At 41.0% G+C, this 23899-nt stretch overlaps 1 protein-coding gene and 1 non-coding gene across 2 annotated transcripts in view; both read right to left on the bottom strand.

The window, feature by feature from the left end:
* trpn1 (transient receptor potential cation channel, subfamily N, member 1) overlaps window positions 1-22740 on the bottom strand; it is a 221800-nt gene extending 199060 nt beyond the window's left edge. The window contains exons 1-2 of the mRNA XM_087986636.1: window positions 22591-22740; window positions 13099-13200 (exon numbers count right to left, since the gene is read on the bottom strand). Of these exons, the coding sequence (XP_087842762.1) occupies window positions 13099-13200; window positions 22591-22740 (252 nt within the window). The remainder of the gene's footprint in view (window positions 1-13098; window positions 13201-22590) is intronic.
* Window positions 21029-21101, bottom strand: trnal-uaa (transfer RNA leucine (anticodon UAA)). Its single transcript has one exon. It is a non-coding gene; the product is annotated as a tRNA-Leu (tRNA).
* Window positions 22741-23899: the final 1159 nt, after the last annotated feature.

Raw genomic sequence — 23899 nt, 5'->3', positions numbered from 1 at the left:
TTACCACCTTTCTTAAACAATGGCACCATGTTAGCCGACCTCCAGTCTTCCAGCACCTCACTTGTGACTATCGATGATACTAATATCTCAGCAAGGGGTCCAGCAATCCCATATCTAGCTTCCTACGGGGTTCTAGGGTACACCTGATCAGGTCCCAGGGATTTATCCATCTTTGTGCATTTTAAGATGTCCAGCACCTCTTCTTCTGTAATATGGACATTTTCAAGATATCACTTTTTATTTCCCCATCATCTGTATCTTCCATGTCCTTCTCCACAGTAAATACTTGTTTAGTATCTCACCCATGTCCTGTGGTTCCAAACATAAGTGGCCTTGCTGATCTTTAAGTGGCCCTATTCTCTCCCTAGTTACCCTTTTGTCCTTAATGTATTTGCAGAATTTCTGTGGATTCTCCTTAACCCTATTTGCCAAAGCTATTTCACATCCCCTTTTTGCCCTCCTGATTTCCCTTTTAAGTACACTGCTTCTGCCATTATACTCTTCTAGGTATTCACTCAATCCCTGCTATCTATTACCTGACACATGCTTCCTTCTTTTTCTTGACCAAAACCTCAGTTTCTCTAGTTATCCAATATTCCCCACACCCACTAGACTTGCCTTTCACCCTCACAGGAACATACTGTCTCTGGACTCGCATTATCTCATTTTTGAAGGCTTCCCATTTTCTAGCAGTCCCTTTATCTACAAACAGCCACCCCCACCCTCCTCCCCCAAACCCTATCAACTTTTGAAAGTTTTTGCCTAATACTGTCAAAATTGGCCTTCCTCCAATTTAGAACTTTAACCTTTAGGCCCAGTCTATCCTTTTCCACAACTTTTTAAAACTAATAGAATTATGGCTACTGGCCCCAAAGTGATTAGATTCCCTACAGTGTGGGGACAGGCCCTTTGGCCCAACAAGTCTACATTGACCCTCCGAAGAGTAACCCACCCAGACCCATTTCCCTCTGACTAATGCACCTAACACTCTGGGCAATTTACCATGGCCAATTCACCTGACCCGCACATCTTCGGACTGTGAGGAAACCAGAGCAAACCCATGCAGACACGGGGAGAATGTGCAAACTCCACACAGACAGTCGCCCAAGGCTGGAATCAAACCTGGGTCCCTGGCACTGTGAGACAGCAGTGCTAACCACTGAGCCACCATGCCGCCCACAACTGATGCCTCAGTCACCTGCAGTGCCTTATTTCCCACGATTAAGTCAAGTTTTGCACCTTTCCTTGTAGGTACATCCAGATACTGAATCAGAAATTTTTCTTGTGCACACTTAAATTCCTCTCCATCTAAGCCCTTAACACTATGGCAGTCCCAGTCTATGTTTGGAAAGTTAAAAGTCCCCAACATAACCAGCTTATTATTCACAGAAACGGATTCTTTCCTCAAGGCCATGATTCTCTCTGGGTGGATTTTACTGGATGGAAGAGCAAATTTGTACATTAGCTTATTAATTGGAAGATCAGTTCTCCTTAATGGCGGTAAAATTCCCAATTAAATCCACTAACATCTGTCAAACTTCTGCAATGTGCCAGCCAATATTTTTCACCTGCACACTAATTTCACTTATCGAGAACTGACTGAAAGAGTGATGTAAACATGTTGTGTGCTACCTTTGGAAAGGAAACTGGATAATGTAAAGGGAAAGAATAAGGTTGCTCTTTCAGAACGAGGGGAAAGGTTGAGAATAAGAAGAGTCCTTCATGATAACTTCAGCCAGCGTGAGAATTGAACTTAAACGGTTGGCAGCACTCCGTATCACAAACTGGCCATCCAACCAACTAAGCTATTTGATCCCTAGCTATACTTAACAAGGCAAAAGACTACAGGAAAGAAAGGGGAGTGAAGACTAACTCAAGGCAAATCAAAATATCCTGGGTGTTGGAAGTTTGAAATAGAAACAGAAATTGTCAGAAATAATCTGAGACTGATACAAAGTTTTATGATTTGCTGTTTATTAAAATAAAAGGGACTGGAAGCCTTTCATTTGATAAGGATGAAAACTTTTAAAGTGGTCCATCTTTTAGGTTTTCTGAATTATATCAGAGAGGAAAATAGTATTCCGACAGATATACCTTAATATTGATGACTAGAAAAAGAGAGGATGCCATACTCTCAATTTCTAATAATTCTGTTAGACACGACACTCCTGACTGTAACAGAAATTTGGTGGGAAAAATTCTATCAATTCTCCTTTCCCACTGGGCACAGGTAACAGCAACCAACAAGGGTGACAGAATTATACTGAAACCTTATACTCCTGACTTGGCATATCCACAACTCTACCATTATCAACCAGCTGGGAGCAGCACCAAGAATATCTAAAACTGGAGGTGTTAACCTGGTGAAGCTACAAAAGAGGACTACTTGCAAGCCAAAGTACATAAGCAGCAAGTGATACAGATAAGTGATCCCATAACCAATGGCTTAGATCTCAGTTCTGCAAGCCTGACATAAGGCATTGTGAATGTGCATTGTGGACCTCAAACATTGGAGGAGGAGATTCCACAAACATCCCAATCTTTAATGATGCAGGAACCCGTCATATCTGCATAAAAAAAAAGCTGAAGTGTTGAGTGGATGATCCATCTTGGCCTCCTCCAGAAGTCCGTTGTATCACAGATGTCAGTCTTCAGCCAATTCTATCACTCTAGATGGTACCAGGAAACAGTTGGAGGCACTGGATGCTACAAAGGCTGTGGATCCTGATAATGAAGATGTGTGATCCAGAACTTTCCTCACTGCTATCCAAGCTGTTCCAGCACAATTACAACACCTGAAAGTGGAAAATTGTCCAGTTATATACACAAAAGCTTGACCATTCCAACATGGCCAATTATCACCCATCAGTCTACTCTCAATCACTGGTAAAGTGATGGAAGGTGTCATAGTAAGTGCTTTCAAGCAGCACCAGCTCAGCATTAACCTGCTCAGTAATGCCAGGGTTACTGTTTGGGTTTCACCAGGGCCATTCAGCTCCTGACCTCATTGCAGTCTCTGTTCAAGTATGTACAAAAGAGCTGAATTCGAGAGGTAAGGTGACCTCAAGGCTACATTTGACCAAATGTGGCATCAAGGATCCCAAACAAGTCTGGAATCAGATATTAATCAGATGGAATCCCTCTTCCAGTTGAAATCATATCTGGCAGACAGGAAGATGGTTGTGGTTGTTGGAGGTCAGTCACTTTAGTTCCAGGACATCTCTGCAGGAGTTCCTCAGAGTAGTGTCCTAGGCGCAACCATCAAAAGGTCTGAAATGGGGATGTTTGCTGACGATTGCCCAAATATTTAACACCATTCACAACTCCTCAGATCTTGAAGCAGTAAATGTACAAGAATGCATAATATGTAGATTTGGGGTGACAAGTGGCACATAACAGTCGTGCCACATAAATGCCAGGCAATGACCATCTCCAACAAGAGAGAATCTAACCACTGTCCCTTGACATTCAATGGTGTGATCATCACTGAATCTAACATTATCAACATCCCAGGATTACCAGTGACCAGAAACTGAAATGGACTAGCCATATAAATACTGTGGATACAAGTGCAGATCAAAGCCAGTGAATAAATCAACTCCTGTCTCTTCAGAGCCTGCCCACCATCTCCAAGGCACAAGTCAGGAGCGTGATGGAATACTTCCTATATGTCAGGGGGAGTACAGCTCTAACACTGAAGAAGCTTGACACCTTCCAGGACAAAGCAGCTCATTTGACTGGCATCACACCCAGAAATATCCACTTCTCCCAGCACCAACACTCAGTAGTAGTGTCTATCATTTACAAGAAGCACTGCAAAAGTTCCTTAGAAAGTGTTTTCCAACCCGTGGCCACTTCATGTAGAAGGACAAGGGAGCCAATACGTGGGAGTACAGCCATCTGCAAGTTCCCCTCCAAGTCACTCACCATCCTGACTTGGAAACATATCAACTTTCCTTCAATGTTACTGGGTCAATATCCTGCAATTTCCTCACTGACAGAATCTTAAGTGTAACTGCATGAAATCAACTGCAGTAGTTGAAGTAAGAAGCACATAAGTCTATGGGATGAATTTGCATTTGCAGAATTGTATTTGCAGATACATTCTATTTTGTTCAAAAAGCACACAATCTGTAAGCGGTCAAAATTTTTTAAAACCATATGATGTTTTACAAATTCTGACTTTGGAAATAGAACCAGTCTGACTCAAGATTGGAATACATACAGACTCTATCCTCACACCTTTAATACATTGTCTGAGCTGAGATGTCACTTTTTTTATATAAAACCTTAAGTTATCTCAGGAATATGACTTGAAAGAAGTTCTGGGATTTACATATTAATAAATTGAAACCTGCAACCCATTCTAAAAGATGAAAGACGCAAAGCAATCTAGGTATGTTCAATATATTGCATCAGTTGTATGTTACTGTGACCTTTTGCTATAAATTCTGTGTCCTATGATCCTGCTCCACCTGATGAAGGAGCTGTGCTCCAGAAACTTGTACTTCCAAATAAACCTGTTGGACTACAACCCGGTGTTGTGTGATTTTTAACTTTGCCCAACCCAGTCCAACACATTGTAGTTGAAGTAGGTAGCTCCCCAGTACTTTAAGAGCAACTCCAGAGGTGTAATAAATCCTGGCCCAGCCAGTGGGTCCAAATATCATGAATGAATAAAAAGTGCTACATGCAGAGGATCTATATTGGAAGAATTAAGTAGCTTCTGTTCTGATAATCAGATTACAGGCTGTATCATGATTTAAATATCTCTACCTTTAGGAGTAAATAATAGACAGCGATGATATTTCCCCTACATGAATAAACTTGAGCAGATGTCTGACTGCTTCAAACACTGACTACACTAATGCCACACCAATTGCTCTTGAATTCCCTGTTGCCGCTGAATATTACCAATTTGCTGCTGATTGTTTACTGGAACTGTTCTAGTTAATATTGCGAGGCCTCTCCAGGGTTTAAGAAAGACCCGAACATAATAAGGAGATGGCTGGCCTTCCTTTCAAAGCTACCTCACAACTACTGTTGGCCTGTACCTCTGTTTCAATGTGCCTGCTTTGCCGATTCTGTGGAATTTTAGCAAAATTTAAAAACAAATCATGAGGCACAGATATGATTTACTTTTTGTTTTAAATCAGAGACAGTGCATCTGTAGATGCACCTCTTCAGAGATACAAGGGGTTTGTGCCTTTTATTCTTTGCCTCCTACTCAAATTTCACCCACTGTTTTGGGAAGGTGGTAACATCAATTGCTCTTCAGATCGACAATCCCCAGTAGCTCGACAATATCTCATTGAACTAGCCATTCATTCAGGGACCATGATGGGGTGCCCTGACTGTCTATTATATCACGGAGTGAATCAGCTGAGCCTGACCCTGTCTGCAACTAAAGTAGCTGAACCATCTATGAGAAGAAACACAGGCAGTTTTTATTTGTCATCTTGCATTGTTTGTTCCCTCCTTCTCTATAAGCTGAGGTCTGGTTTACCCAGAGCAGGTTTTGAAAATGGACCACTGCCTGGATAACTCCGGAGATTAATTGTACGGTAATTATTTAGTGCTGCAGTGCAGAGTCCAGCCAACATTGGTTCTAGGTTGTATCTGCTTCTGAAATGCTGGCATGATTTCAAATATGACTGTGCCCCATGCTCTTTAATTGCCTCAACAAAAGAACCAAGACTCACTGTCACATTGTGCTCAAGATAAGGAAATGTAATTAATTTATGGGAATACTAGTAAAGGGGTCATAAAATAATTCTAATGCAGGTTAATTAGCACAACTGGAGATACCACTAAGAAAATTGAGAATAGAGGGTTATGGGCAATTTTTTTGTTCCAAGTGCCAGGAAGAACCGATCAAGAAAGACAAAGGAGTTTATTATAGGAAAGGGGCGGGTATTCCATTACATAAAATTGTATTGAATTAACAGGGCAGAAACAAGCCAATCAACCCAATTGATTTATACTGTGTGCTTCTTATGAGTCTACTCCATCTAGTTCGTCCAACCCTTTGTGCATATCCATGGATTTCTTTCTCCTTCATGTACTTTCCTAGCTTCCCTTTTGATACATATTGATACATGTTCCTCAACTGCTCTTAGACAAAGCAAATTCTACATTCTCACCACCCTCTGGGTAAAACAGGACAACAGTTCAACTGTGCCTACTGCAGCAAAGCAAGGCTTAATGTTTTTACAACTGATTATGTTTTGGAGCATGCTTCAAGTCAGTGGCCTGTACACAATCTGTCCCGGTGGCTAATAAAAATCACCAACAAACACAGCAAACAAAAATAAATCAATGAACTGTGGTGATTCCAGCTGATGGTGATACAACTACTTAGACACTGAAATATATTCATATGAGGTTGCAGATAGTCTTTAATAACAGGACATAGGTGTAATGTGCAGTAGAGAGAAAAGCAAATAAAACATATGTACATAACGAAAGCTCTTAACACAAATAATAAACAGAGTTTCAAACTGTTTTCCAGCACAGTACACTTACTGATGCTCATTACAGACAGCAATTACTCCTATCCTAACTCTAAACTTTTACTCCACACAGTTTCCTTTCCTTGGATTGCAGAGCCAGTTTTACATTGCCTTTCTAAATCCTCTGGTATGAATTCTGATGGCTTAAGCTTTTAGTTCTAACAACTTGAAGATTCCTATTCAAACTCTCCTGGCTCAAAAACTCCACAAACTAAAGCACTTTGGCTAAGGGTAAGGTGACTGATATTCCTGGTTAACAGCTCAAGTTGTCCTTTCGGAGAAACTTGCCTTCGTTCTGAACTGAACTCCTGATTCTTCTGGACTGAGACTTTGCAACTTCTGTTCTGAACTCAAAACTGAGCTGGTGGTTTTCTGGTCTGTTACAGACTCAGTGCTTCTAAACATGACATTCATTCACACTGCAGGAGCACTGCCAAGTGTTTGACAACAGTAACATACGTTATTGTAATAAAACAGAGAACTGTGGATGCTGGAAATCTAAAACAAAAACAGAAACTGCTGGGAGAAACTCAGCAGATCTGGCAGCATCCGTGGAGAGAAAGCAGAGTTAACATTTCGGGTTGAGTGACCTGAACTATCCACAGAAGCCACCAACTCGCTCTTCATTTACACGTGGACAGTCCTTGACACTGGTCCAGCTTCCTCAGAGTGAACATATATTAATATGTATCAAAAGGGAAGCCAGGAAAGTACATGAAGGAGAAAGAAATACATGGATATGCACAAGGGTTGGATGAACTGGATGGGAGTAGACTCATAAGAAGCATAAACACAGTAAAGATCAATTGGGTTAATTGGCTTGTTTCTGCCCTTTAATTCAATACAATTTTATGTAATGGAATACCCGCCCCTTTCCTATAATATATCTGTCAGCCAGGGCTCCTTGATTGAATCAGATTATCAGCCCCAATCAGGGAATTTATATTCTGAGGTCTACCAGATGACCTCATTACAATCACTACAACTTTCTTCAGTACATTCTGACTATTCTGAACAAGAATCACTGGACTTGAAACATTAACTCTGCTTTCTCTCCGCCAATGCTCCCAGACCTGCTGAGTTTGTTCAGCAATTTATGTTTTACTTTACAATCCTTCTTAGTATCGAATCATTTAGGTCATTGTTCCAAATTACTTTCTGACCTGCCGTAAAAAGAAATTTCCTTCTCAGAATTGACACACATACATCTACAATATTTTACAAATACAAATTTGTAAAGGAAATGCATAGATTTTCCTTTCATCACAGAATAAAAAGCATTCAAATGGTATAGAAAAAAAGTCAGTATAAACATCAAAACATTAAAGATATACTGGGCATTGATTTATATACAATTCAGTGCTGAAACAGGCCAATCTCAGAAAATGGATGGAATGGTCAGGAACATTCAGCCCATCAAGTACATTGTCTTCACTGATTTGATACAATCCTCATCAGTTAAAGATGTATTTAGTTTGACTCTACACTAGCCGTACGATTTCCTGAAACCTTTCCCTGCCAGCCAAGAAAGTTAAACTCAACAACATCCATTCACAAGCACATAAATGCAGCATTTACCTTCATGATCCATCTCCACTCATTTCCTTCCCATTGAAATTACTTCACAGCAAAATTCTCATTTGAAGCTACCATCAGCTTCAATATCATCAACAGGATAGAGAATGATAAAGAGTGGTAAAGATAAAGAAACAACAGAGCTAAGGAAAATGAATTCGATATTCAAGCTTTTTGTTAAAGTACATTTGAAAACTCATTTACTTCACTGTATTGTCTCCTGAAAACTGAAAACACATGGAGACCATTCACAATACAGGAGAATGCGATGCAGAGTCTTTTAAAGAAAATCAGGAAACTGTTTTAGAGCTTGATCCAGACACATTATTTATGATAAATTTTGGACAGGGAAGAGAACACTAAATGTATAGTTGTCCATTTATCGGTGCTAGAAATGCAGCCATTCATATTGCTGGAAGTGTAGCTCGCTCCATTTTAACTTGGACAATTTTTAGTCATCTGGGGTGCCTGTCAGGACAGACCATCAATTTCTTAAATGTGCAAATTAGATCCTATGCTTGTAGCAGGTACATGAGTGCAAAATTGTAATCAATTATATAGGAAGTCATAGCAGCATATTTAGAAAACATTATCTAACCAAATACAGTCAGCATCGTTTCACAAAAGGAAAATCATCATAGAATCCCTGCAATGTTGGAGCAGCCCACAGTGTCCACACCAACCCTCTGAAGAGCATCCCACTCAGACTCACTCCCCTGTAATCCTCCATTTCCCATGGCCAATCCACCTAATCTTTGCACCACGAGAAGAAACTGGAGCACCAGAGAAAACACACGCACACACAGGGAAAACATACAAATTCCACATAATTGCCTGAGGCTGGAATTGAACCCAGGTGCTTGGCATTGTGGGACAGCAGTGCTAACCACTGAGCCACTGTGCTGCCCCTAATCATGTCTGTCTAATTATTTAGAGATTTTTGAGGAAGTCTCAACCAGTGTGCGGACAGGAATACTAATAGATGTATTTAGATTTCAAGAATATTTTCAACAAGATACCTCACAAAAGATCAAGTCACTTAGTTCCTTGAAACTGGAGTCACAGATACAGGATATATAAGAAGGAATTTGGCATACTTGCCTTCATTGGCCAGTTTGTTGAGTACAGGAGTTGCTGCTGTACAGTACATTGATTAGATGGGATGTTCTTTGGAGGGTCGTTTTGGACATGATGGGCTGAATAGCTTGTTTCCAAAATGTAGGGATTCTATGTTCTATATGCATCTGGATGGGAAGATAAGTAGGAAGGGTTTAGAGGGATGTGGGCAAAATGCTAACAAATGGGACTAGATCAGTTCATGGACTGAAGGATCTGTTTCCATGCTTTATGACCCTCTGACCCATGGTGTTGGAGGTAGTATATTGCCATTTGATATAGAACTGGCTCATGAGCAGGAAATAGCAAGTTGAGATAAGGGGTTATTCTGCTGGTTGGTGGCTTATGAGCAGTAGGATTCTACAGGGATCAGTATTAGATCCATAAATAGAACACAGAACATAGAATGTTACAGCGCAGTACAGGCCCTTCAGCCAGCGATGTTGTGCCGACCTATGAAATTAATCTGATGCCCATCTAACCTACACCGTTCCATTATTATCCATATATATGCCCAATATCCATTAAACACCCTTAACGTCGGCGAATCTACTACTGTTGCAGGCAGGCCGTTCCATGCCCCTATTTCTCTCTGAGTAAAGAAACTACCCCTGACATCTGTCCATTATCTACCGCCCCTCAATTTAAAGCTATGTCTTCTCGTGTTAGCCTTCACCATCCGAGGAATAAGGGTCTCACTGTCTACCCTATCTAACCCTCTGATTATCTTATACGTCTTGATTAAGTCACCTCTTAACCTTCTTTTCTCTAATGAAAACAGCCTCAAGTCCCTCAGCCTTTCCTCATAAGATCTTCCCTCCATACCAGACAACATCTTAGTAAATCTCCTCTGAACACTTTCCAAAGCGTTAACATCTTTCCTATAATGCGGTGACCAGATCTGCACGCAATATTCCAGGTGCAGCCTTACCAGTGTATTGTACAGCTGAAGCATAACCTTGTGGCTCTGAAACTCAATCCCCCTACACATGTGATGCCAACACATCATATGCCTTCTTAACAACCCTATCAACCTGTGTGGCAACTTTCAGGGATTTATGCATCTGGACACAGAGATCTCTCTGTTCATCTACACTGCCAAGAATTTGACCATTAGCCCAGTAGTCTACATTTCTGTTACTTCTTCTGAAGTAAACTACCTCACACTTTTCCACATTAAATTCCATTTGCCACCTCTCAGCCCAGCTCTGCACCTTATCTATGTCCCTCTGTAACCCGCAACATCCTTCAGCACTATTCTGCCTACCTTAATGTCATCCACAAATTTACTAATCCATCCTTCTATGCCCACCTCCAGATCAGTTATAAGAATGACAAACAGCAGTATCCCCAAAACAGATCCTTGCAGTACACCACTGGTGACTCAGTTCCAGGATGAACATTTCCCATCAACTGTCTTCTTTCAGCCAGCCAATTTCTGATCCAAACCACTAAATCACCTTTAATCCCGAAACTCCGTATTTTGTGCAATAGCCTACCATGTGGAACCTTATCAAACGCCTTACTGAAGTCCATATACACCACATCAACTGTTTTACCTTCATCCACCTGCTTTATCACCTTCTCGAAGAACTCAATAAGGTTAGTGAGGCACGATGTACCCTTCACAAAACCGTGTTGATTATCTCTAATCAAGTTATTCCTTTCCAAATGATTATAAATCCTATGCCTTATAACCTTTTCCAACACCTTACCCACATCCGAAGTAAGGCTTACGGGCCTATAACTACCAGGGTTGTTCTGATTCCCCTTCTTAAACAAGGGAACAACATTTGCTATCCTCCAGTCTTCTGGCACTACTCCTGTTGACAATGATGACATAAAGATCGAAGCCAAAGGCTCTGCAATCTCCTCCCTGGCTTCCCAGAGAATTTGACGATAAATCCCATCCGGCTTAGGGGTCTTATCTATTTTTAGTTATTCCAAAATTGCTAAAACCTCCTCTTTGTCAACCTCAATCTCATCTAATCTTGTAGCCTGTAAATATTTTCACTAACATTGTCCCTTTCCAACATGAATACTGGCGAAAAGTATTCATTAAGCGCTTCACTTATGTCCTCAGATTCCACACACAACTTTCCACTACTATCTTTGATTGGCCCTAATCTTACTCTAGTCATTCTTTTATTCCTGATATTCCTGTAGAAGGACTGAGGGTTTTCCTTGATCTTATCCACCAACAACTTCTCATATCCCCTCCTGGCTCTTCTTAGCCCTCTCTTTAGATCTTTTCTGGCTAACTTATAACTCTCAAGCCCCTTAACTGAGCCTTCACTGACCAGTAGCTGGTCCTTGAGTAAGCTCCACATTTCAAGTGTGTCCATTCCCTGCAGTTTCCTTGCTCATCCTATGCATCCTAAATCTTGCCTCATCATATCATAATTGCCTTTCCCTAGTTATATCTCTTTCCCTGCAATACATACCTATCCCTGTCCATTGCTATTGTAAACATGTTCATAATATATATTAATGACTTGATGCTGTGAGCGACTTCTCTATGTGACTTTTGTGAGGTACATTGTTGAACAAGTTACCTTGATCAGTAGGGTAATGGGATAAAGTAGAAAAGTGGACATGAGGAATGATGGATCAACCACGATTCTTTTGAAGTGGGCTCGAGGGGAAGAACGGCTTACTGTTGTTCCTTTCTTGTATCAAGTGTACACTCTGACTGACTTAGTGTTTGATACTCAAAGGGAGGAACTTAAGGAAGGAACCCATAAAAGGGTTTTATTTTCATGTTTGAATGTCTGGGATAGACAGAAGGGACTCCTCTGAGGCTATGTGAGAAAATCAAAGCTTGTTGTTATCTCCTTCTCTCTAGTTCACCTCCCATGCTCCAGAGTTGAAAGACTAATCCACTCACACCAAGATCCTACTACTGATGAACAACCTCCAGAGAAGTACATATGTTATTTAGGCTCTCCCTGCAGCCACTCTGCCCAATGTGAATGCAAGTCACATATCACAACTCTTTATTTAGCTTAGTTGCATGACATTTGGATTGCACACGTAGAGCCTCACTTTTTTCAACACTCAAAAGATCCTCAACGTGAAATATCAGTATGATGTGCAGGACTCTTTACAAACGTGCATCTGAATTATGAGCAGAATAAGGTGCTGAGCCCATCAACTTTGTCCCACCATACAAAACAATAATGGCTGACCTGCTTCCTCCATACGCTCACGTGACAACCTGTCACCTGTGTGCTCATCAAAAACCTGTCTGCCCCGCCTTAACAATCTTCAAAAACGCTGCTTCCATAGCTTTTTGAGGAAGGGAGGTCGAAAATGTTTTTCTTGACAAAAAACATTCTCTCCCTCACCACTTTTGACAAGTGACCTCACTTCCATGAGAGGCTACTTCCAATGTGCCTTCTGGATGTTATTTACAATGAGAAATTGATCATAAGCACACCACATAACAAGGGTAAATAGGCAAAGTCTTTTCCCTGGGGTCGGGGAGTCCAGAACTAGAGGGCATAGGTTTAGGGTGAGATGGGAAAGATATAAAAGAAACCTAAGGGGCAACTTTTTCACGCAGAGGGTGGTATGTGAATGGAATGAGCTGCCAGAGGATGTGGTGGAGGCTGGTACAATTGCAACATTTAAGAGGCATTTGGATGGGTATATGAATAGGAAGGGTTTTTTTGGATATGGGCCGGTGCTGGCAGGTGGGACTAGATTGGGTTGGGATATCTGGTCGGCATGAACGGGTTGGATCGAAGGGTCTTTTTCCATGCTGTACATCGCTATGACTCTATGACTCTAAGAGGTGAAGGCCAGAGGAGGTGATCTTTCATTTCTCACCCTTCCACAATGCTCAAAAAACTGAATGTAATCATTTGGTTTCTGGAAATGTTCCAGAACCTACCTTTGACCGATCGATTTGATTACCTCCTAACTCAAACAGCTTTTCCACAATCGTCAACTTGTTTTCTCGAACAGCAATCAAAAATGGAGTCAGACCGGATTCCTGTAAATTAAAAAAAAGCATCAAACTGAACAAAGCAAATATGCTTAAAGGCATGTGGATATGAAAATATAACATCATCAAATGAAAGTGCCACATTCTCTGACTGTGCCATGTTGAACTTGACAGCATTAGCTGAAATATATAAGAATATCAAACACAATAGAAAATACTGACTGGCATTTAATACAGAGAATTGGAGCAAGGCTTTAACGAAGTCATGAGCCCAGTAGCCAGGGCAGAACTTGAGTGTCCATGAGCACTATAACAGAATGTTTTTTTCTTATAAACCAAGTTTGCTATTTGGCTATTTCGTCATGAAGACTGCAATGAACAGACACAGCAGTTCATGTTTTTCTGAAATTAATAACTTGTAATAAAAGTTTTATTTAAAATTTTTAATAAAACAAAATTCCTTTCAGACTCTTTATGAAATCAATGTTTTTCCCTTGGCAAATATTTAACTTGATTTGTTTTGATGTAGTAAATATGACTGTACAAAATTTTATCCTCTCATCTGCCACTAAATTGCAATCATTATTTAGGAGTTGATTTTCTGTGGTATTTCACATAACAAGTCAAAGACTTTCAAAGGAAATAGGGTTCCAGAGCAATTAACAAGACGACCAGGCTGTTCGGATGTGATTAAACTCTATTTTACAGGGATATATTCTGTTTTTATTCTTATACCTCCACTGATATTCCTAGGCCCAAATTTAAGCTTTCTATGCTGACTTTTCATCTTGTATTTAAACTCTTCTTGCCTCAACATCTCCATAGACAAGGGGACATAATTACAATACGATACCCTTCCATACCTGGGTTTTACCAGCGGTTGGGAGCTGGGGAGATTAAATGCAGAGGCAAGTTTGCTCCTGCTTTAGCAGATTGCCCCATTGACAATGAACACAGCTGGCTTTGAGCTGTGCTTTCCACCCTCATGCAGAGGAGAGTGCACCCTCCTAGGACTGGTAGCCAGTCAATTAATTGGCAGCAATACCATCGCTGGATGCAGTGTCCACTAATGGTGATTGTGAATGGAGTCAGACATCAAGTGAAGTTGTCGGAGGTTGTGGTCATATGACCATGGTTACACCAGCACACCCAGTGAGAGAGATGTGGTATATGGGGTCCAAGGAGGAAGGAATTGCGGAGACTGAGGAAGTTTGTTAGGGGTGGGATATGCTTCTGAGGGAGGAAGCATAGCTTAAAGGAGTCACCTTCCAGCTTCCATTGTCAAGTCACATACTGGCAGTGAATGCTGACAGGCTGCACACTTGCAGGGACCTTTCCGGTCATGGGTTACATATTTTTCTTCTTTATTCTTCCATCAGATACAGACATTGCTGGCAATGTCAGCAATTGTTTCCCCTCCCTCGAACTGTGTGGTTTGCTGGGCTATTACAAAGGACTAACAGGCAACATGCTGTATGCCTGAATTCACATGGAGGTCAGACCAGGTAAAGACAGCAGATTTCCGTCCCTGAAGGCCATCAGTGATTCATATGGATTTTTATAAAATTTGAGGATTGTTTTGTGATCAAAACTACTGAGATGAGTTTAATTTAGATTTTTTTAAATTAATTGAATTTAAATTTGAATGCATTGGCCTGGGCCCATAGGTTACCAGCCCAGTAAGGCAGAAGTAGATGCTGGACATTAGAGTCAAGATTAGAGTGGTGCTGGAAAAGCAAAGAAGGTCAGGCAGCATCTGAGGAGCAGGAAAAATCAATGTTTCAGGCAAAAGTCCTTTCATCAGAATGCTCATTCCTGATGAAGGGCTGTTGCCCGAAATGTCGATTTTCCTGCTCCTCAGATGCTGTCTGACCTGCTATGCTATTCCAGCACCACTCTAATCTTGATATTAGCCCAGTAACATTGTCACTCCATCACCATCTTTCCAAATCATAGTGGTGGTCAGAGTAGCTCATTAAGTCATTGTTAATTTGTCAATTAAAAGCCTGAATTGGTCCATGAGCAATCAGACTTCCTGACACTTCCTCTGACATTGCTAACGTCCCCTGCCCCCAGCTGCATACATACTCTTGGGGTGGGACAGGGGGAGCATCAGGAGCAAATGCAGATGTAAGACATTTAATAGACTGCTTTCCTTAATGATGAGAGGGAAAAGTGTATGAGAAATGGGAGTTTTGTTTTATGCAGTAACTTGTTATGATCTTGAAAGTGCTGCCTGAAATGGTGATCATAACAATTCAATAATAACATTGTTATATTTGGGTGAAATATGGACAATTAAATTTTAATTTTCATCATCTAATCATTGATCCATTTCATGAACTCAAATGGTTTTAAAAGGAAAAATAGACCTAACATCTCTGTGGTGGTTTCCTGATCATAAATTGATGAAGCTTTATGAGACCTATGAGGAATAAATAAAATTTGTGATAGTCTCACGATCACAATTCAAATTTAAATTAAATTCAAGTGGCTGTCATCATGAGATTTGAACCTGTTACCCCAAAGTCCTCACTGAAATTATGATTTTATCTACAGACATCAAAACCAAGGAAACTGTGTTGGTGTCAAAAGACTCACATCTCCTGTTTTAATGCATAGTCGGATGATAATTTCACAGATTGGCTGATTAAAGGGAGGCATACCGGTTAGCCAGTTTAGCAAGACAATGGAGCTGGACTCAAAGACATACTGAACTATATTTGCACAACTGCTTTTCAACAGCAGAGAGGGAGAAAGAAAAATTAACAATAATATTGGCATGGTTGGAAACCAGTCATAAATGGGCCACTTTCTAGTTGGCAAGATGTAACAATGGTATGCTACAGGGATCAGATCTGGGACCTCAGATTTTTACAATTTAGAAAAATGAGTTGGTTGAAAGGCCCAAAGGTATGGATATTAAATTCAATAAAGGATATAGTTAAGTGAGTGAACAAGGATCTGGCTAATGGAGTATAGTGCAGGAAAATGTGAAATTGACTATCTTGCTGGAAGGACTAAAGTGGTAAGAGATTGCAGAGCACTGAGATCTGGGTGTCCAGGTGCTTGATTTATAAATGGTTGGTATACAGATACAACAAGATAATGGAATGTTATCATTAATTGCATTAGGTCAGATTGGGATAGCTGGTTGGTGCAAATGAGTTGAATCCAAGAGTCTGTTTTCATGCTGTATTACTATGACTCTATAAAGTTCACTGTTAAAATGTTAGGGGTTGTCCAACTAAGACAGAGATGAGGAGTTCTTTTTCCTCATTGTGATGAGACATTTTAACAGCAAAGGAAGGTAGGTTACTGATAAGCAAATGAGTGAAGGCTTATCATGAGTAATCACATCAACCATGGATCATACTAAATGGTACTTAACAAGCTCAAGGGCTGAGTAACTAATGTCTACTCCTATTTTATATGTTTGCTTGCTTCGATTATATTTCCAATTGGAACTTTCATCCTCCTTCCCTGTATACCTCTCATTATTTCAGAAGCCATTATCCGGTGGAAAATCAACAATTCAGCAAAAATTCTAGATTCCATTACTGCTCAGAATACAAGGCAAACAGTAAACTACAGTGTTTTCAAGATAAGAATCTAATTCCTAAAGGACTCTAAGGACTTTTAAAAAAATGTGTCACATGTATTCGCCCTGTCCGTGCTTGATGTAGTACATTTACTCCTTTACTTTCTCTGGTGTTTGTGTATGAAGATTTTGTTGTGATTTTATCATCTTTCTTGGGGATAGAAGGTCATAAAATTCTTTTCTTTCACTCAAGAAAAACTTGGTAATTGGCTCCTTCATTTTCTAGCAAATTTTAATTGAAGTTTTTTTGGTTGCGAGGTAAAAGGAAATAAAAACATTTGTTGCAATTGACCAAGAGGAGAGTTAATTCCCAGTCCACATCTGATTGTAAAACATTCCCATAGAATTGGAGTGATGGTTGTGGTGGTGGCGGTGAGTTAAATTGCTCCTTTCAGAACTGTTTAAAAAGAGAAAGTGGAAAAAAAGTCTTCTTGAACCTCTAAAATTACAAGTGCTAACAATTCTATGTTTAATATTAATGCTTTCATGAATAACTTATGAAAAATTGAAAGCCCTGTCCTTGGGAGAATTAAAAAAGGTGCAGATAGACACTTAGAAGTGGAGATCACCTCGAAAGCTAGAAAAACAGAAATTACAAAACAAGTGTCTACTTAGAGGTGGAAAGTGAACCAGATAAACTGAAATTGGAACGGCAGAGATTAGAGATTAAAACAGAGAAAAGAAAAAGGAGGAAAGAAAATTCCAGGAAAGGAAACAAGAGTGCGAGAGATGAATGGAAAGGAGAGAGATATTGAATGTTAAAAATCACACAACACCAGGTTATAGTCCATCATGTTTAATTGGAAGCACACTAGCTTTCGGAGCGACGCTCCTTCATCAGGTGAAGTGTGCTTCCAATTAAACCTGTTGGACCATAACCTGGTGTTGTGTGATTTTTAACTTTGTACACCCCAGTCCAACACCGGCATCTCCAGATATTGAATGTGTGTGTGTGTGTGTGTGTGTACGAGAGAGAGATTGAGTGAGAGAGAGAAAAAAAGAATACAAAGAAAGAGAAAGTGAAAGTGAGTTCCAAATGAAATAGCTCCAGCTCAGAACAGAGACAGAATGCAGACAGTTCTGATGAGGGAAACACACCTAACTCAGATTTAAGGGGTGGAGAATTCAAGTTTGCCCCTTTAATTCCAAGAGTTTAAGAGGACGGGCTTGTCAGTTTCCTTATATCCTTTGAAGGTTAGCACAGTAGATGAAGTGACTACTCCAATGCGAGGCATTGGACAGGTTGAGAGGGGAAGCTCATGAAGGTTACTCTCTCTTACTCGAGGGATGTGCCACTGACGATGAGGCAAAAAAAGGGGCTGATTCAAGAGCAGACCATAATCGCTAGAAAAAAGCCTGACCAAACTAATTTAGATAGCTTTAGCAGCTCGTTTTTGACCTGTGGATGTGGACACTTCACATTGAGGATACCTGTGAAAACCTTTGTGAAGTAATTCTTGGTGCATTGAAAAATCCATACCCTTTCAAATTCAAACATACATCGTGGAAAACAGATAAGTAGGGTCCAGAGAGGCAGCAATTCCAGCTGTTGACTATGATTTGCCATACAGACCCATAAAATCAGAGAAATTGGGGTCTGAAAGCTGTTACTGACCAGAGGGGGCTAAATATCTCTGAGACAAGCTGGAGAGAAAGGAGAGGCCAGGCAGAGAAGGCAGGAAAATGCCTAACCACTAACAGCAGGGATTCAGATGGAAGACAGGTAGGAAATCAACCTCAAATTCTTTCACTCAGAAAATTAGGGTATGTGAAAGGAAATAGTTAGCTCCTCCATTTCTCAGAAGCTCGAGCTGCAGGGCCAGATTCTGGAGCATTAAAAGTGGCCCATCAGCGCTAACACGAATAGCTGGCATTCATAGGGATTGTAACCCTCGGTACAATAAAGCAGCTGCACAGAAATGAGCATTCCTGAGAAACTGGCTGCTCACAAACCTTGCCAGTGGGGAAGAGAAAAGATTTTCCACCAGCAGTCAATTTAAGCTCCAACGTGCTATAAGGGCTCTGGGAAAGTATACAGAGGTGCCACTGAATAAGGTTTACTTCATGAATGTGTTGTGACCTTTGAGCCATGGGTGTCGCCCCAAGTTTTGCGATGCCAAAGATATATAGTTTATTGGGAAACAATGGGCTGGCAGCCAAACCTACCCCTAGAATGGAAAAAAAAGCTCAGATAACTGGAAAGACTGGACCAAGCCAGTAGCAGAAAGGCTGAGAGTATTGTGAGCGGATCTGGACACCACACATTAGGACAGATATATTGGCCTTTGAGAGAGTACCCCATGGGTTTGCAAGAATGATACCAGGATTTCAGGGGTTAAATTTGAGGAGAGATTTTACAAACAAGACCTATTTTCTCAAGAATTTAGAAAAAATAGGGGTAATGGGATCGAAGTTTTCAAGCTAATAAGAGGGAAAGACAATGCGCATAAAAGTAAAGTATTTGTCACTGGTTGGGAATTCTAGAACTAGGGGACATGGTCGGAAAATTAGGGTCAGACCGTTCAGGAGCGATTAGGAAGCACTTCTCCACGTAAAGGATGGCAGCTGTTTGGCAACCTCTTCCACAAATAGCAATGGATGCTAGATCAGTTGTTGATTTGAAATCTGAGAATCAATAAATTTTTGTTAAGGTGAGGTATTAAGAGACGTGGGCCAAAGTCTCATTTAATTGTGGAACAAGCTAGAGGGATGGAATGGCCTACTCATCTTCCTATGTTCCCAAACTTTACAGTGGACAGTAAAACTCATGAATTAGGTGTGGATCAGGAAGTCTCACTTGAATTAAACAGGGCTGAGGTCAGGCCAGCAATATCAAAACAGGTCGGGACCAGACCCAAATGTGTAGAGTCAACAGATTAAAAGCAAGGTGAGGCAGGGCCAGGGAAAGGGCAATTGATGCAGAGATCTGTTTAACAGGTACCTTCATGGTAAAAGTACTGGAGGACCAGATGATTTCTCTGGCAGGGAAGGAGAAAGTGAAAGAGCCACAGGACAGGATAGCATGATGGTAGGTGTGATCTAAAGAAAGTGAAATGGATTATTGGAAAAACCCATTGCCAAAACAAAGGGGGAAGGAAATGAAACATGCTCTACAGCTGACACGACCAATGGAGGTCACCTCAGGCATATCCATGAGTTTACCACAGAATTACCTATTAGGAAGTCCAAGGAACAAAACCTAGACTGAAATCTCAAACAATTAAATCAAATTGATGCAAGAAGGCGTTTGGTACGCTTTCATTTATTGGTCAGAGTATTGAGTACAGGTGTTGGGAGGTCATGTTGTGGCTATACAGGACATTGGTTAGGCCACTGTTGGAATATTGCATGCAATTCTGCTCTCCTTCCTATTGGAAAGATGTTGTGAAACTTGAAAGGGTTCAGAAAAGATTTACAAGGATGTTGCTAGGGTTGGAGGATTTGAGCTATAGGGAGAGGCTTTACAGGCTGGGGCTGTTTTCCCTGGAGCATCGGAAGCTGAGGGGTGACCTTATAGAAGTTTACAAAATTATGAGGGGCATGTATGGGGTAAATAGTCAAAGTTCTTTTCCCTGGGGTCAGGGAGTCCAGAACTAGAGGGTGTGGGTTTAGGGTGAGAGGGGAAAGATATAAAACAGATCTATGAGGCAACTTTTTCACACAGAGAGTGGTACGTGTATGGAATAAGCTGCCAGAGGATGTGGTGGAGGTTGGTACAATTGCCACATTTAAGAGGCATCTGGATGGGTATATGAATAGGAAGGGTTTGGAGGGATTATGGGCCGGGTGCTGGCAGGTGGGACTAGATTGGGTTGGGATATCTGGTCGGCATGGACGGGTTGGACCAAAGGGTCTGTTTCCATGCTGTACATCTCTATGACTCTAAATGAGAGTGAGGTGAAGAATGCAAAGTCTAGACAACCCACAAGAGGGAAACCTCAGATTATTGCACACTGACTTCCAGAAATCAACCTTGTAAAATGCCTGAATCCAGTATGTATTGGACAGTGAAGGGTTAAAATTTGGTTGCATAGCCCAGTGAACAAGTCCAAATTTTAATTCCAAAGGAGGTTGTGAATCCAGGTTAGGACAATGCAGAATGTGTGTATTTTTAATTAGATTAGATTTCCTACAGTGTGGAAACAGGCCCTTTGGCCCAACAAGCCCACACCAACCCTCCGAAGAGTAACCTAACCAGACTCATTCACCCACCCTACATTTACCCCTGACTATTGCACCTAACAAAGGAGGGAGCACTCAAGCAATGCCACTTTTTGCCAAAACCCAGGATTGAACCAGGGACCTTTAGATCTTAAGTCTAATGCTCTCCCAACTGAACTATTTTGACTGCTATTTTATAAGTACCTTGTAATGGAAAGCTCATCGCAAACAGAAAAGATCAATACTGCTCACATTTGTCCTTCATGGTGGTGAGATGTTAAAACAGTAGTAAATATTAACTGTAAAATTCTAACTCGCATGTTTGTTATAACAGACGTTCCATGGACCACAATGGTGTTTTAAAAGAAAAGAAAAAATATACCTGAAATGACTTTGAATGTTACCTGAGGAAGGCTTCCGAAACCTCATGTGGAATAAATAAGCCATCTGCATTGAAATTACCATTTTATTCTAAAGACACCAAGCACCTAAGACACCGCATCAAGAAATTCACATCACTTTTTCTAAATTCACAATTGTTCAATAATTTCCCATTATGAGGTGAAAGGCAGGCCTGCTAGCTAGCAGAAAGACAATGGAGCTGGATTCAGGAATACACACCAAATTATATTTCAACATCTGCTTTTGAGTAGCAAGGAGAAAGAATGAAAAATGATTTTGTGCTAACAAGATCCGGAGTCTCCCAGAGTGTATCTCATCATCCCACTGAAAAAGCAATGGAAGAGAAAACTATGCAACAAGATACAGTACTCCAGGCTCCACCATTGGTCAGCACACAGTCAACCATTAAACAACTGTGTTCTCATGTGAAGAATTTAACACCTAAAAGTCTGTAAGATTTTTTAAACCTGTGTAATCTTTATGCTCCCTGTCTGTACGAGACGTTCTCTCTTTTAAATTTAATGCGTGTTGGATTTCCCATTTTTTTAAATTGAACTAGTAAGCAATAGACTCTTTCCCCCTTTGACTCACTCAAGAAAACTCCGGTGCATTGCTGCTTCTTTTCAGCATGATCTACAGTTCGATCTAAACGTGACAGCTACGTGCTAAAACAACATTAAAATATTTGTTGCTTCTGCCCCACACAGAGGGAAGCCAATTTCTCTCTTTCTTGCCTATCCTCAAAAAGTTCTGGGAGAGGAAAAAAGCGAGTGAGTGCCCTGGGCTTTCGGGGAGGCGATGGGCCGAATGTTCTCCTCTATTAGTGAGTGATTGGCCATAGAAAATCGCTGAAAACCCAACAAAAGTATCCTCAGAGGATGATCGCTGTGATTTACTGGTTTATTTAAAGCAGATTAGTTCCTTTTCTTACGAAAAAAAGGGGAACTACCTCAAGATAGAATGAAATGCGGAATAAAATGTTGACCTGTTGATTGCAGCCCTGCTTTAAATCCAAGTTATTTCGCTTTGGTAGAGTTACTTTTGAACTCATTGACCTTCATCAATAATCAACTGCTCTTGGAAACATACACCCATCGTCAAAGCTCCGATTTTAAAGTTCGTTCAGTCAGTCATTGAGGGAACTGGGGTCCGATTGCCATGAAGAAAGAAAATAATTACCATAATAATGTAAATAATAACTTGGCTCCTTTGACCCTGCAGCAGTAAACAGAATGAAAAGTAAGTAGGAACAGAAAGTTAAATAAGTTACACACTTCGTCGGTGAGAGTGATGTGTCGGTCTCCTTTATCCATGCTCCTCAGACTATGTTCCAGCGCACCCCATTCTCCTCTGTGTGCGAGCTGCAACAGCCGGATGCCTGAGCCCACTGTTGAGCCGGAGCTGACCGAACTCGTCTCGGACATCTCCCCCACATCAGCCCGCAGTCCCCCAGGCCGCCGGCCCTACTCCTGTCCCTGCACTGTCCCAATGGCTGTGACTGCAGGCGGATCCCGTTGTCTGACCTCCCCCCACCCCCCTCCCCCCCCTTCCTCCCCTTCCCTTGCCTTCACTTCATCCTCCCGCTGCCTCTGCAGGAGGTCGGGGTTGCTGGAGATTGGAGCTGAGCTTCTGTTCAGGCTCGGCACCAATCAGGGAGTTAACTTCTCTAACTCCGCCTTTGCAACCCGTTACCTTGGATTCTGTGTGAAGACTTCATTTCGCCCCCATTCCTCATAATATTGCTGTCTCTAAGGTCGCTTTACACTTTCACACATTCCCTTTCAATGTGTGAAAGCGATTTCGTTTGTCAGTTAATCCTGATCTTTTATTTTCATTTATTAAACGCTACAAGTCTAATGGGCTTGTTGTGGAGATACTGTCTGTAACTTCAATCTTACAGTTTCAAACTTTAGGAGAAACTTTTACCTTCAAGATTTGCCTTGAGTCACCAAAATGTTAAGATTTCTAATTTTTGGGAAGAGTTTGCTGGGGACTGCAAGTTCTCTGTAATTACTTGGAGAACTGATTATTGCAAATAATAACTGAAGTGGACTTTAATCAATACTAAAAGGAAATCTCAGGCACAGGACCAAAGCCAGTTTTCACACAGTTCAGGGGAGAATCCTTACCTGTAACATGCTCATATTTTGCTCTATTTTAGGCCCCAGCCAACAACCCGTCATAAGTATTTTGCCAAATTAATAGAACAGAGGGAGGTGGGAACCTGGAATGTACTGCCTGGGTGGGTAGTTGAGAAGGGATACCTCACAACATTTAAGAAGTACTTGGATGAGAACCTGAAGTGTTATAACATTCCTTTGTGTCATAACAAAACGTTTGCCGTACTATGACAATAATAAATAATAAATCAAATCAAATCCTTCACAGCTTTCGGCCTAATGTGGGAAATGGTATTAGTGAAGGCAGTAGTAAATTCTTGGTGGCACTGTTTTGATTACCTGAAGGGCCTCTTCTGTACTTTGTGATTCTATGATAATCTGAATGACAAAAGTACAGAAAGAGGTCAGTTGGCCAATCCTCCTTATTCTGGATTAGTGGTGCTTGAGGAGCACAGCAATTCAG

This window comes from Chiloscyllium plagiosum, unplaced genomic scaffold, assembly GCF_037043375.1.
Source record: "Chiloscyllium plagiosum isolate Xiang-an unplaced genomic scaffold, Cpla_swu_hap1 HiC_scaffold_4, whole genome shotgun sequence".
In the NCBI taxonomy this organism is placed as follows: Eukaryota; Metazoa; Chordata; class Chondrichthyes; order Orectolobiformes; family Hemiscylliidae; genus Chiloscyllium; species Chiloscyllium plagiosum.
This window is presented reverse-complemented; position numbering and strand designations above follow the sequence as displayed.